Source organism: Corvus hawaiiensis, chromosome 22, assembly GCF_020740725.1.
Source record: "Corvus hawaiiensis isolate bCorHaw1 chromosome 22, bCorHaw1.pri.cur, whole genome shotgun sequence".
Lineage (NCBI taxonomy): Eukaryota > Metazoa > Chordata > Aves > Passeriformes > Corvidae > Corvus > Corvus hawaiiensis.
In genome coordinates this window covers 4,537,171-4,552,580 of record NC_063234.1, presented here as the reverse complement: position 1 = coordinate 4,552,580, position 15,410 = coordinate 4,537,171, and the positions used below count along the sequence as shown (strand labels likewise).

At 47.1% G+C, this 15,410-nt stretch overlaps 2 protein-coding genes across 14 annotated transcripts in view; one reads left to right on the top strand and one right to left on the bottom strand.

Moving 5' to 3' along the window:
- Window positions 1-4,515: 4,515 nt before the first annotated feature.
- MRPS16 (mitochondrial ribosomal protein S16) lies at window positions 4,516-5,327 on the top strand. The gene is made up of 3 exons (XM_048326387.1): window positions 4,516-4,599; window positions 4,672-4,932; window positions 5,016-5,327. The coding sequence occupies exons 1-3, from the start codon at window positions 4,587-4,589 to the stop codon at window positions 5,159-5,161; spliced, it is 420 nt and encodes a 139-aa protein (XP_048182344.1). The 5' UTR covers window positions 4,516-4,586; the 3' UTR covers window positions 5,162-5,327.
- A 93-nt stretch (window positions 5,328-5,420) lies between these two features.
- The window catches only part of SLC45A1 (solute carrier family 45 member 1), a 32,140-nt gene continuing 22,150 nt past the window's right edge, over window positions 5,421-15,410 (bottom strand). For 11 of the 13 annotated variants that reach the window (XM_048326372.1, XM_048326382.1, XM_048326378.1 and 8 more), the window contains 4 exons: window positions 14,207-14,360; window positions 12,971-13,147; window positions 12,092-12,297; window positions 9,353-12,020 (listed from right to left, as the gene is read on the bottom strand). In XM_048326372.1, the coding sequence (XP_048182329.1) occupies window positions 11,739-12,020; window positions 12,092-12,297; window positions 12,971-13,147; window positions 14,207-14,360 (819 nt within the window). In that variant the 3' untranslated portion in view covers window positions 9,353-11,738. Of the gene's footprint in view, window positions 5,604-5,996; window positions 7,691-9,352; window positions 12,021-12,091; window positions 12,298-12,970; window positions 13,148-14,206; window positions 14,361-15,410 lie in introns of those variants that run through there. The other 2 variants (XR_007207939.1, XM_048326384.1) reach the window with 2 other exon arrangements.

Here is a 15,410-nt window from a genome sequence, read left to right as displayed (position 1 = left end):
GAAGGATTTTTTTTTAGTCTGGACAAAAACTTCAAAACACACCAGAAAAATTGGTGTCATATGTGGTAGCACTGCCCTTTGAGACTACAGGGAAGAAAGCAGTGTGAAACCAAGCTGTGCCCATCAGGGTGTGAAGTGTGGTGCCTGGAGCAGTGGACGGATGTTTTTATCTTCCTTGAAGTGCTCAGAGTGGTACCTGATATTCCCAGCTTTGAGAAATTACTTCGGCCCTGCAGTGAAAGAACATTCTGAATTTTGGATAAACTGAGTCGGGATGTGAGAGAAGGTGAAATACACAAAAAGGTCACCAAGGTGATTGAGGGACTGAAGCATCTGACATGCAAGAGGCTGAGGAGATACCTGAGATGGTTTAGCCCTGGGAAGAGGTGGCATCGTAACCACTGTGCATAAATACCCGATGGGAGAGGGTAAAACATTCAGGGTCACACTGTGCTGGGTGGTGTCCAGTGAAAAAAGAGGGAATAGGCACAAATTAAAATACCACAAATTGCACATAGACATGAGAAAGAACTTTTCCTACCATGAGGATGGTCAAACACTGGAAAAGGCTGCCCACAGTGGTGCTGGACTGTCGATCCTTGGAGAGACTCAAGGGAGGGCCCTGAGCAATCTGCTCAGGTTTGAGCGAGGGGTTGGACTGAGGATCTCCAAAGGTCCCTTCTAACGTCAATGATTCCATGCTCCAAGTCTGTATTGGCCTCTCTGACATCAAATCCTGGCAGGGAACCTCAGCCCCCACCTTTGAAACAAGTGAAAAGCATGGAACTGTTCTCATTTATTTAGGGCAATTCTTCGTATTTATTTAGGGAGTGCCCACAATGCTGGGGGTAGAAGCCACCTTTAAATCTTTCTTTTTTTTTTTTAATCACCCCAAGAATTCCTGTGAAGCACCTGTAATTTGTTCTGATAGCATTCTCTGTTTCAGAAAATAAAGACTTGTTGCTCTTTGAAATGAAACTTGGCATAAGTATGTCATTGGAAGTTACTGAACTGCCAGTTCCAATTGATCAAAAATTGTTATCCAGCAGAAACCCACCTTATCTATTGTTTCTAAATCTCAGTGCAGCCAGTTTTGTAAGGAACAGACCTTTGGCAAGGATATCTTTCCCATATCTCCACACTTTTCATATAAGGTAATGCTGTACATGGACAAGCAGCTAATTGCACCTTCAGCTTTTAAAATTTATTTTCCACTTCCTCCTTCTGAAGAACAAGTAGTTTGTCCACATCTGTGATGTCAGAATGTTCTTTTGCGTCTTGTGCCTCTTTTTGCCATGCATCCCATGCCTGGGAGAAAGATCTCCAGAATACAAGTATTTATTTTCATTAACAACAGGAAAGCAAATTCAAAGGCATTAAAATGCAGATAATCTCTAATTTTAGACATAATGCACTTACTGTCAATTTAAAGCTTCTCCCTACTTACCCTACCTTCTAATTAACAACTCTTCTTGTTTGCCTTAATGTAATTTTTAGGAATGTCTCTGTTACTTGTCTGAAGCCAGAAGCCTTTTTGGAGTTCTATAAATGGAACACATTTTAAATGTTACATTCATAATTTAATGCCAAGAGACATCAAAAACTATCAAATTTTAGTACAGCTACTTGGCTGCTCTTGTCACAGAGAGAGCAATGTGAGGGGAAGGAAAAGACCACAAGAAATGCACTAAACATTAACAGCAAGCAGGGCAACCTGGCACAGATTGCCCAGGGAAGCTGTGGAAGAAAAACCCCTGGAAGTGTCCAAGGCCAGGCTGGAAGGGGCGTGGAGCCAGCCAGGATAGCAAAGGTGTCCCTGCCTGTGGAACTGGATGATCCTCAAGATCCCTTCCAACCCAGGGATTCAGGGATTCTCTGAACCTCTGACTGCTGGGATGGCCAGACACTGCCCAGGGGCACTGGACAACTGCAGCTGGGGGAAGCCTCTACTTCTGTGTGTGTGCTTGTCACCTGAAGAGGTACAGGATGGAATGGATGAGATGAAGAGAGAAAAGAGACAAAGAAAAGAGAAAAGAAAGTGAGCCAAGAAGAAACAAGAGAGAGTAAAAGAGGCAAAGCAAAGAGGAAAGAGAGGAAAAGAGGGGAGAGAGAAGTGAACAGGAGAGAGAAGGGGACAAAGATGAACGAGAGAGAGAGAGAGAGAGACTGAGAGGCACAAAGAGGGGCAAAGGGGAGGGAGAGACAGAGGGACAGGGAGAGACACTGACAAAGATGACACAAAACAAACAAAAAAGAGCAAATCACACCAAAGAAACAAGGGAGCCAAAGAGGGAACAAACAAATCTTTATTACAACTTTAGTGAATGACTTCTCTTCAGTTACACTTCCTCAAATATATTTCTGTACAGCTCAGTCATTTGAGAGAGTACACCTTTACATCAGTTTCAATGCAGACTGATGCAAAACCAAGGACGACTCTACAAAATGCGAAACTCCCTTGGACAAAAGTCCATACAAGTACAGGGCTTTAGAATGCAATACAGGTGACAGAACAAATGACATGACCCTCCACAATTTCAATTTCTCGAAAAACCAATCAACTTAAATACACATTAGTACAATACAAAACCAAGGGTAAAACACAATGTCTATACAAGTACAGGGCATTAAACTGCAATACACATTCCACAATAACAAAACCAAAACAAACAAATATACAAAGCTATGCAATTCCTGGCCAACACAGGGTCATATAAAACTACAGAACGAAACATAAGCACAACAATAACCCTAATTCTAACCCCTAACTAAAATCCAGAGCTCTAACCCGAGCCCCAAGCCTAACCTACCACTAACCATTAATTCTAAGCCCTACTTCTTAATGGAAAGCCCTCCCCTTACTCCTTAACCAAAACTCTAACCCCATACCTAATCCCTAAACCAGAACCCCAACCCCTAACCCAAACCCTAACCCCATACCTAATCCCTAAAGCGGAACCCCAAACCCTAACCGATAACCAAAACCCTATACCTAATCCCTAAACCAGAACCCCAACCCCTAACCCTAACCCCATACCTAATCCCAAAACCCAAAACCCAAACCCCAAACCCTAACCCCATACCTAATCCCTAATCCCTAAACCCGACCCCCAACCCCTAACCCCTAACCCTAACCCCATACCTAATCCCTAATCCCAAACCCTAACCCCCAACCCAAACCCTAACCCCATACCTAATCCCTAATCCCGAACCCCAACCCCCAAACCCTAACCCCATACCTAATCCCTAATCCCGAACCCCAACCCCCAAACCCTAACCCCATACCTAATCCCTAATCCCGAACCCCAACCCCCAACCCCTAACCCAAACCCTAACCCCCAACCCAAACCCTAACCCCATACCTAATCCCTAATCCCGAACCCCAACCCCCAACCCAAACCCTAACCCCATACCTAATCCCTAATCCCGAACCCCAACCCCCAACCCCTAACCCAAACCCTAACCCCCAACCCAAACCCTAACCCCATACCTAATCCCTAATCCCGAACCCCAACCCCCAAACCCTAACCCCATACCTAATCCCTAATCCCGAACCCCAACCCCCAAACCCTAACCCCATACCTAATCCCTAATCCCGAACCCCAACCCCCAAACCCTAACCCCATACCTAATCTCTAATCCCGAACCCCAACCCCCAACCCAAACCCTAACCCCATACCTAATCCCTAATCCCGAACCCCAACCCCCAACCCAAACCCCGACCCCCAACCCCGACCCCAGCCCCGTTTCCCAGCTGTAGTACCGCCTTTAACCACCAGGTGCCACCAGCGCGTCCCTGCGCTCCGTGCGCATGCGTGCACCCCGCAGCTGCGGTACCGCGCTCCGCCAGCAGGTGCCACCAGGGAGCCGCCAGCCCAGTGCGCATGCGCCGCTAAGCGGCGGGGGGGCTGCAATACCCGCGCTCGCCAGCGGGCGGCGGCAGCGAGTCAAAATCCCCGAGTGCCGGAATTTGGGTCGTGCCAGTGAGACAGAAACACGGGAACACGGGGAGAGCGCTGCTCCCTTCGTGCGGGTCACCTCTGCTTACGTTTTCAAGCCTCATCTCAAGCTATATTTGTATTTGAAAGCCATGTAAGTCTATATTCAGGATATCTTACATTCTAAAATCCTATATATATATAGGGTATATATATCTAATATATATATTAGATATATAGGATATATATTAAAAAATATACATACAAATATAGCAGATACGGGGGGGTATTTTAAAATTAATTTTTATATAAAGTAAAATTATTTGTCAATATATATACAAAAATAACAAACTTTGCAGTTTCAGTGTTTTACACACACGCACACCCTCTCCCCCTCCCTCCCTCCCTATGAATTTCCAGGCCCTTTGGGGCTGTACCCTCCCTTTTTGGGGAGCCCCAGTGACTGCCCGTGGCTCCGCGCTCATCTCCGGCCCCAGCAGCACCGCTCTCCCAGTGATACTGGGATGCCCCAATGACGCCATGGCCCCTCAGACTCCAACTCCCGGCAGCCACCGCGCGAGCCCACGCCAAGCGCTTCCGGCCCCTTTACGTCATCGCTGCGCGCCGCGCGCGGGCCGTGCCGCCGCCATGGTGCAGCTCGGTGAGTGCCGCGGGCTCGGAGCGGCCCGGCCCGGCCCGGCCCGGCCGTGACCGCCCCGCGCTTTCTCCGCAGGGAGCCGCCTCCTGAGGGGCTGCCGCGGCGGCCACGTCGTCATCCGCTTCGCCCTCGGGGGCTGCACCAACCGGCCGTTCTTCCGCATCGTGGCGGCCAACAGCAAGCGCGCCCGCGACGGGAAGTACCTGGAGCAGCTCGGCTGCCTTGATCCGCTGCCCAACGCGCACGGCGAGAAGGTGGCGGGGCTCAACCTGGAGCGGCTGCGGTACTGGCTGGGCTGCGGCGCGCAGCTGTCCCGGCCCGCCGAGAAGCTCCTGGGTAGGCGTGGGGCGGGCGCCGCGGGTGGGAGGCAGGGGTGGGCCCCGGTTCGCTCCCGCGTCTCACGGCGTCTCACCGGGCAGGGCTGGCGGGGTTCCTGCCGCTCCACCCCATGACGGTGACCGGCGCTGAGAGGTTGCGCCGGCGACGACAGCGCGAGCAGCAGCCCGAGGCTGCCCCTGCGGACGGTCCGGCCGAGCCCGGCACCGCGGCCGGCACCGCGGCCTGACACGCCCCGGCCGGGAGGTTCCCGAGCGGCCCGAGACCGCACCGGTCTGGGACCGCACCGGTCTGGGACCGCACCGGTCTGGGACTGCGCCGGCCCGCCCGGGCCCGAGGACGCGTTCTGCCCGTCAGTGCATCTGACCCCATTAAAGTGTTACCTCTACACTCTACACAGTCCATCTGCTGCTTTCTCCAGACTCTTCTCAACCGAAGTTCACTGTTGCCAAATTTGGTGCATAAATGAGGTTTTGCTGCTCTAAGGCAGGTATAGAACCATTCCAGGAGGCACCTACAGCATTTCCTAGGCGTGCCATTGGCTCCAGCTTCTCTGCCTGCAGTAATGGCATGTCCTCTGCCAGCTTCCATTGGCCTGCTGCACTTGTCAAGTGGTTTGACTTCTGGCTGTGATTTACTGTAACAGAGCAGTCCAGTGGTTCAGGGGAGGCCTGGCACAGACAAATGCAAATGGAAGTGCAGCTGTATTTCTGTTTACTTTCTCTAGAGAGTTTCTGGGCCTGTTTGTTCATTTACAAGTAAAAGAGAAAGATTTCAGTCCCATGTAAAGAGGGATTGGGGAAATTGTCCTTTGAGTCCTACTATTTAATCACATATTTGACCCTGTTTGAAGAGGCAAGAAATCCACCAAAGTCCCTCTCCTACTTTAGATGCACCTTATGCTTTTTGGGGTTTGCTTTGGTGCAATTCCTAGATGATTCTACAAACATCAGGCAAAGACAAGTTTCCAGTGTTGCATCTCAGTAAAAGCGGTAGTGTAAGCAGCCCAACAGAGGATGAGTAGACAAAACACTTTAAGAAAAGGGTCTGGCTTGCTCTCACAATACTGAGAAAGAGTGGTTTTATTTCTGCTCATGGATGAAAGATTAGGTGAGTAAAAAGCTATTCTTAGAAGTGACTGAGGCTATGAAAAGTGGTGGTGCTTTTCTATTACATCTCCCTCCTTTTCTGTGTATTTGGTACATCCAGCATCACGTTTTGTATAAAATGGTGAGTGCACTCTGGTGCACTGATTTGTAGGAAGTTCCTCCCTAGCTTACTCTAGATTTCCTTTCCTTGCTCCACGGGGAAGGTTTGCATCCACAGTGTTTTTCTTACCATAATCAAAGGTGCCACGAAGCTTCTCCTTTCCAGAGCTTTCCCCTTTGAACACAAGGTCTGTCTGTAATGTTTCTTTTAAGACAATTCTGTGGAGACCTGGCTTTTGGCCCCACTAAAAAAAATGCAAACAAACAAAACCAAAACAAACCCCACACAACCCCTCAGCCTTACATTGTTACTAAATAAAGCATTCCACAGTCATCCACAAGGCAATAAAACAGTTGTTTTCATGCCCTTTGCCATAGTAAGTGCTCTGGGGCTGCTCTGCAATGCAGGAGGGTGAGGGACTATTGGCATCACACACTAATTTTGCGTGACACAGTGGTAACAGGAGGTAAATGAAGTTCTAAGAGGAGAGTCTGGCAGTGCCTCACCTAATTCCCTCCTCGTTGTCCATGCAAGTACTGCGTCTGTCTCTTCTTATGGACCCAATTAGTAACTTTTTCTAGATGTATAAACTGTTCCATGTGAGTCAGAAGAACAGTCTGTACAACAATGCACAGCCTCTGGGCCACTATAACCCCAGCCTGCTGTGGAAGCAGTGGGGTTTTGTGCACAGATGCACAGTACTGTGCACCAGGACAGGACAGCTCAAGCTTTCAAAAAAAAAAAATAGGCATGCTGGGCATACAAAGCATAATTCTCAGCTGCTGTGATGCTGACAGCAGATGAAGGCTGAGAACAAATTACAGTGAACAACTGTAGTACCGTGCAAATGGTGAGAGGTGCAGGGCTGGAAAAAAGGGGGGTGTCTGAGGCCTCCTGGAATGTGGTAGAGAAAACCAGCAGCAGGTAGCTCTGAGCACTGAATGCCATTTACACCTTGGACTGAACCTACCTTTCCAAAGATTATTTTCTCTGGAGCCATGAAGAGCCCCTGTTGGTTAAGGGGGCTCTACATAATAAAGAGTGCATAGGAATGTAGGTTCAAGGGCTTGTTGCTCTAAACACTTCACTAAATAATTTACAGCAAGAGCTTGGGTAAAAGGAGCAAACATTTTCCTTTCCTGGTAGGAAGCAGCATTCCTCTTACTCAGTTGTATTCCATCCCCTCTTCCCCAAAGAGTTGTGTGGGCTAAAAAATAAATAACTGTAGTAAATTAAAAACAACTGAAAGGAACAGGCATAAAGCAGAAGCAGAGTAGGGTATCATCAGGCTGGCACACAGCAAAAGCCAGGCTTGAAGAAAGCTATGGATGAAGCTCAAACCTCCAGCACAGTAATTCTTCACAGGACTGACAGCAATACTGTTACATTCCTCATGTTCAAGTAGCTCTCGTAAGCTTGGTTAGCACTGTACTCACACAACCCAAAATCTTCATCTCTGCTCTGATGCTGTGATTTCCTCTGCTGGCTGTTCCTTTGGCTATTGCAACAAGATTTGTTATCCTTTTTGAGAGAAAGCTATCCCCGGATCCTAGAAAAAGCAAGAACAAAACAAACAAACAAACAAGCTTGCATACAGCTTACATACACAGCTGATAATGCATCACCCCCACTGCAGTCTGCTCCCCAGCCTGCAGACTGCTACTCTGGGCACATCCTGCATTGGAATTCATCTCATTAATGTTACTCATTGCCTGCTTTCTTCTGCTCCCCGGACTTCCATATTCCACACAGGATGAAGCAACCTCCCCATTGTTTACTGTTAAACCTTTTTGGGTATTGGGCTGTGCTCTTGCCTTCTAGATCTAAAGAGAACGTGGCCACCACTGGGGCTGGGGGCATTAGGCAGCAAGCTGCAATCACCCAAAATTGTCATTATTCCATGTATTTACCATTTCTGCATGGTATATATGAGAGAGGGTGTTGACAAGGCTTTTAACATTAAAAGCTTCTTGTACAGCATAGAACACTGTCTCCCCAGAACCTTCAAACCTGTTAGGACACAGCAAGAACTGCAATACCAAGTAAGGATTCTAGTAAAAGACCTCCAGCCTGTCCCAGTGCTGCTGCCCTGCAGCTTTTGCTTCTGTCTTGAGTGTTGCAGACTGAAATTTGCCAACTGACTGTGCTACAGGAGCAGCAGCCTGGGGCACAGGAACAGCAATGGAAAGTTGCTACAGCCATTTCCCCAGTGAACATCCACAAAAACCTTCCCTGCAGAAAAGCTGGGCTAAATGAATCATTATGAAATAACAACCACAGGTTTGGAAAATGTCTATTTAGATAAACAGATGCTGGAGATCTCCCTTGGCATTTCAGCCCCTGGTACTCAAAGAGTTCTCAAGATGTGTATTTGATTTATGCAATCCATTGGGTGCTGTTATGATAATGGCATCTAAAAGTTTCTCCTCTCTCCTGAGGCTGTCTCCCAGTCTGAGGGAGGGAGAACATACATTAAGAAAGCTACCTTTTATGCAAATTCTTTTTTTAATAAACTGTCTCTCCTATCGAGTGCAAGATGTTTAATTACTCATTTGTAGAAAATAAATTTACTAGAGAACTCTTTTAAATACTTCCCAATATTGTTTTTCTTTATAGATACATAGATACATACTATATATATATACACACACACAATTTTATTCTGTTTGATTCTTGAAAAGACTTATTTTTGCAATCAAAGAACAGCAGAAGTTCTGAAATCATGAGGTTGTCTTTTCTGAGAAACAGCAAAGGCTGAGTGAGCTGCAGACATGCTGAAATGGTTACAGGTAGCTTAATTACAAATGTGAAAACTGGTTAGGTCTTTTCTCCATCCCTCTCCCCATTTTCTCTGCTTCTGTACGTGTGTAATAAATACATTTACAAACATCCACAAATAATTGCCATGAAGCAACCTTTAATGATATGGACTTAATCAAAATTAACCTTTAGGCATCACTGAAAAACAGCACAGCGTAAAATCATTTTCCTGCCTAAACCCATGCATCGTTTTTCTAATCACTAACTTGCAAATTTAGACAGAATATTTGAAGCATTTGGATTCCAGAAGGTAAACATCACCTTGCAGCTCACAGTTCACCAGTGACCATATACAGTAATTTCTGTAAAATACAAAATGTCTGTCAAAGGAAGAGAATAAGCAAGTTAAGCAATGCCTCTTTTTAAAGTTATTTCTAAGGATTTGGTGCAGCTTCCAGCTCTGCATGATGGTGACAGGCTCTGTTTTTCTTCCAGACACCACTAGTATTGCTCAAAACCCCAAATTAACACAGACTGATGTTGACTTTAAAGTACTATGTATGTACCACTACATAAATACATATGCAAAATAAAGTCCATATCCCATAAAATAGAAAATGTAATATAGAGTCTATTGGGCAATGCATACAGGCATAGCAATAGTTTTATAACTATATAAATGTAGTTCATATTATTTACAGATGGAAATGGAGACAAACATTATCATCAAATACATTGATTTTATGAATCTTTTGAAGATTTTCACTTGCAACCAAATGATCTGCAACTCCAGCTACGTGGAAAAGTAAAGTGCTCACAATCCATTTAGTGCAATAATGCTGGCTACAAAAGAGGAGAAAAAAATTTAAGAACTAATACCACATTAGCTAGAGGGACCAAACAAAAAATAAAATAATTTTTAAAAGTTTGAGAAGATAAGGAAGAGAAATTAAAATTACAAAGCAGGCTAACAAGAAAAGAAAAATTCTCCAAAGTCAAGCCTTTAGATTGTCAGAAATCAGAAGTGCCAAATGTAGTTTCTCATGCTATTTTGTCCCAGCTTTGTCCTGAACTGTCCCATAATCGAAGAAATGGCACAGATTTGCAGATATGACACTATGTAAGCCCAAACAAAGAAATGAAAATGAATGTACTCATCAATCTGATAGCTGACAGTCCCCTATCTCTGAGTGCTTGACTTCATAACTTCAGTAGTATTCCTCTGTTTAAGTCACTACTGAGTAACATGAAACTTGCTTCTAAAATAAATTTTTTAAAAAGTAACACTTGGGAGCAGATGATAAAAATGAGAGGTTCTTACAAGTCATGTATTATGCTTTCAGCACTGGATTACAGTAAGCCACAACAACTAAAGATTACACATATTATTTCACCTTGGCATCATAGATCAGAATAAACTTAGGGGAGCAGTGAAGTACAACCCATTTAAAGGAGTGACTCTCTAGAGAAAACCCTTCTTCCGGACCTAGGGACCAGGTGAGCAAATATAATCTCTTCAGGGATGCCATGTGCAGCACATGTGAACACCAAAATGCCCCTCAGCCTTGGTAAACATTGGCTGCCTACCCAAATACAGAGGCAGACTGACAGGAACTTTAGAAATGGTTTTATTTATGACTTAAAATTAACTCCTGGCCTTAACTAGAACTTGTACAAATTCTCACACACCACCTTCTAAAATCAGATTAATTAATAAATCTCACAGATAATGAAACCCAAAGCCCTTTTACTGTTTTAACTGAGATGTGGAAGATGCAGCTCTAACTGACAAGCACTTAAGTCACTGATCCCCATACAGACTTCAGAATGTCCCATGGTAAAATTGTATAAACAAGAATGATGTGATGCAGGCTTCCATACAAATGATTTTTCTTAAGAGTAAACTTCTTCAGAGTAACCTTCTGCCCAAGGGAGGTTGATGGGAAAAGACCTTTCTCTGCAAAGCTGTGTTATGGACAACTGCTAAATTGGATTCTGGACAAATCCTCCTCCTAAGTCATCACAAACACCTGTAGTCTTAATTAAAATCTAACGAGGAACGAAATATGGATGTATTGGCAAACATCACCAAGGACCACAGCCAGGACCTCCAGAGTGGGGTGTGGGAGCCAGGCCACAGCGCTTTCAGCCCACTGTGGTGTCTTGTAGCAGTTCTGCTGGTGGGAGCTCTGAGCACCCAGAAGCCCACAGCACTTGGCAGAGGACTTACACCACCCAAGCAGGACCAGTTGCTCTCAGCTTTTCCAAAGTTTTGAAAAGCACCCTCCAGAGCCAGGCCTCCCACGGGCAGAGGCTGTAGGTTGGACCAGCAGCTCCCAAAGGCCTCACAGGCGACCAAGGCTGCTCTGCCTGGCCAGGAGGTGGCACCTTCTGCCCCCCAAACTGGCAGGTCACCACTCCCACGGTGGCAGTCTCTGCAGCAGTGTGCAGCCTAGCAGCTCACTGCCACTCGAGAGAGTGAGGCTGTCCTGCCCAGGCACCAGACTTTCAGGTCTCCTGCCTCATGCTGGACAATACCAGTCATCCCCGGGATGACAGCACCACGAGGCAGCTGGAGGAACGGCCCCACCACTTCCTGCTGCTGTGGCCCCAGGGCCTCTGCCACCCCAGGGGAAGGACGAGCAGTGCCAGGCGCCGCTGACTCACCCCTCACCTTCCCACCAGGCGGGGGAAAGCTCACCAAAGCCAGCGCAGACCTTTCTTTCCATTTGCCAAGCCCACTGCTGCCGGCCCAGAGGCGCACAGCCCATCTTGTCACGATAGGGAGGCCAAAGGTGACGCAATGAGGCAGCAGAGGCTGTGGCAGCTTCTCCCATTTATTCGTTCCGCGCACGGGGCAGGAGCGGACGCCGCTCCTCGGTGGGTGGCAGCTCCTCGGTGGGCAGCAGCTCGTAGGTGACGCAGAGAGAGGAGAAGAGGCAGCCCAGGAAGGACACCAGGCTGGAGAAGTACATGGCACTGCTGGCGCTGCCCACAGCCGCCGTCAGCGGCCCCATGGCCAGGGCCACGAGGATCTGCGCCAGGAAGTACTGGCAGCTCAGCAAGGAGATGTCAACGCCCATCCCACGCCGCGTGCCCTCCGCCTGCGAGCCTACGAACTGTGGGGACACAGCCACAGAGTAAGGGGGTGTCCCGGGGGCTCCTGTCCCCTCCCCGGCCCGAAGCTCACCTCTCGGCTCTGGTAGTAGTCGCAGAGCAGGGAGTAGGGCAGCGTGCAGAGCGTGGCGAACAGAATGCCGTAGGTAGCGCACAGGGACAGCAGCACGTAGACATTCCTGGAGAGCGTGGCCAGGCCCGTGCCCAGCCCAAAGGCCAAGTATGCCACAAAGTACAGTGTCCGTGTGCTAAACCGCTCCTCCAGCTTCTCCAGCACAGCTGCAAGAAAACGGTACAGCTTTCGGGGTGAACTGCAGCCCTCCCCACTGCCAGCGGTCAGTGGGGCTGAGGGGTCCACCTTTGGTTAGGCAGCCACATCTCACTGGCAACCACTACATCTCTGAGGAATTGGTGGCTTGCATGTGAGTGCCGAGGACCCCTTCCAAATCCAGCTGCCATGATGCAGCATTGCTGCCCTATCTGCACAGAGGGCACGGCAGAGCTGAGCAGTGCCCCTGTCCCAGAGGGTTAAATGGGAACTGGTGGGGGTGGGCAGGCAGAGGCATGACATACGTGACAAAGTGCTGGGGTGGCACATGACACCTGAGTGCTCTGTCTGGGACACACAGGCACTGGGTGCTGCTGCACCAGAGTTGTGCCTATGGTGACTGCATGTATTTCTGGATTCAATGTACATCGAAAATGCCGCTTGTGAAAGGAAACACATCCAAGGAAAGATGTGTTTTCACTGGATTGCTGACCTCACCTGCTGTCAGTGCAGGCCAAGCTAACTAGCAGAGGTGATCGGGTGAAAAAGAACACTTGGCTTCAGCACTTGTGCCATGTGGTAGGCTATGTGCAACATAAACACTGGGCTACCTGTTGCAGAAACACCACATTTAAGAAACATATCTTTTCCCAAAGCAGTAGTTAAGATGGATGTACCAAGTACCTGAATAGAAAGCAGCACTGAATGCATAGATGCACATTCCCCAGCAGCCCATGGTGACCCCAGTGTTGTACTTCTGATACTCATCTGAGTTGTGAGGTGCTTTTGGGTTCCCTTGGAACACTACTTCTCCCATGAAGTCAGTATAGAAGAGCAACATCCCCTCAAATGAGAGCCACCCTGAAAGAAGTGAGAAGTTACCTATTAGGATTTCAGAATATCTGATTCCCCTTATAAGTTTACATGGATGTTATCAGCTATATTACAAATCACACCCTAGGACAGGTTGTGCAACCTGAGTGTTACTTAACACCCAGCCACATTTATCTGAGACCGCTGCTCCCTGTGCATAATGCTGCAATGTTTGTTAAAGACATTCAGGCTTTTAAAAACCAAGATTTACCATTTGAATTCCTAAGTGGAATCCTAGAGGCTGACTAAAGGCCACAAAATACTGGTTTAGCAAGACAGAAAAATAGATGACAGCAGTCTGTGCTGTCTTCAGGTTCTGACAGGACACAGCGCTCAGTATAACAGAATGGCTCATCCCATGGTAATTTCAGGTTGCTGTTATCTTCCCACGTAGGACTGGAAGGAGTGCTTCTTATGGCATGGCTGCAGCCTCCAGAGTGCCTCTGACACAGTTAAAATCTCTACTCACAAATTGTCACCAAGGTCACTGATGTAGACAATCCCTTAATTCCTTTCACAGCCAATGAGTATTAATTACCTGGTCCCTTCTGTCCAATTTTGTGTAAACTGGAGTGACTGCAAGCCCTTCCTAAACACCAGTCACACAATGTTAAAGACTAAAGGTAACACTATGCTGGTTACAGGCAATGCCACATTCCACACCTCCTCTTGGCATGTTCTGGGACCCCTGTACATGAGCTGTCAGAGGGAGGAAAGTAAATGCCAGTCTCAGGGTGTAAGCATGGAAATGCAACTAATCTCATCTTTCTGCTTGGTGTGAACATTCCACTTAACAGATGTGCTGATTTAGGCTGTTGTTGTTCCCTTTCTAGGAACACAGGCTTTACTGCTTTGTTGGGGTGTTTGGGGTTTTTTTTTCCTTTCTAAGTGTTCTAAGAAACTAAGAAGGTACCTCATTGGTATCTATATGGAAGAAATCACATTGTCTCTAGTTAGCAGCCATTGCAGCAATAGATAAAATACTGAAAAAGGTTCACCCAGGGTAGAGTACTTCCCAGTGAAGGCAAGCCAGAGCTTTGGGAGTACCTAGGAAGTGGTTGATGCAGAGGTTACGGAGAGCCTTGGGCATGTGGCAGATGGTTGAGCAAAGCAGCTTCACGGAGAGGGGCTGCTCTGAGGTCTCTCCTGATTCATTCAGCTCGCTCTCGTACTTCACGCCATTCAGCAGGATATTGGCAACCTGCACCATAAGAACTGCCAGGTCAACAAGCACAGTAAGGGAAGCACAAACATCCTTTAAGCAGATGTATGCAATATTGCACGCCTATCTGATCATCTGAAAGTTAAACTCTGCTGCTGGAGTATGTTGACTTGGAGACTGAAAAGTATATTAGATCGGAACAAGTGTCAAATGGCAACACTGCACTGCAGCTTTCAGTACACTTGAAACAGTTCTCTTCCCTTCACTAGGGCACTTGGCAACCACATCCAGATGCACAGGCACAGCAGGAATGCGTAAATTCCACTGCATTTATAGGAGCTGTATCCACATTCAGGCACATGTGGATCCTAAAGTTTTAGAGACACTGAGGAAGAAGAGGATGAGTTTAATTGAAACACATTCTCATTGCTTGCTAACCTCGATGCTCAACCTCAGTGTGCCCAGTATGTACAATCCTGGCCCTAACAAAGTCTGCCCTCACAAACTGGGTCAAAGTACAACAACAAACAAACAAAACAAAAAGACACCACCCCCCCCAAAAAAAAATCCCCAAACCAAAACAAAAAATAACAGAGGACAGTTTACCTCATCCCAGATCATAAAAAAATGGGCCAGCATGCAGAGGTCTCAGACATTCCAAGTTATCACCAACAGTGGGAGGTGAAGTCAGAGTCTTATCCCTCAGTAAGGGAAAGCTCACCTCCCTGATGGAGCCAGATGTAATGACTGCCATAAGGAGAAGCTCATGGGAGAATCCTATCCCTGGCCCTATTTTGCAGGTCTTTCTGTGGAAAGGGAAGATACAGGCTCAATAAAAATGTGACCTTTTCTGCTCTCATGTGGTAGCTCCCTTGGTAGTGAAGCAGGACTAAAAATACTGACCTAACTCTCACACCTGGCCCAGTTAAGAGTGGGACATTCCCATTTCTGCCACCCTGACAAAGGCAGCTGACAGACTGCCAGTCATAATTCACATTCTACCCACTACTTTACTGATAGAGTCATAGCAGGTGTGCTGTTCCCATAATGACTTTTATGAGGAAGCTGTCACAAGAGTCTTTAATGAAT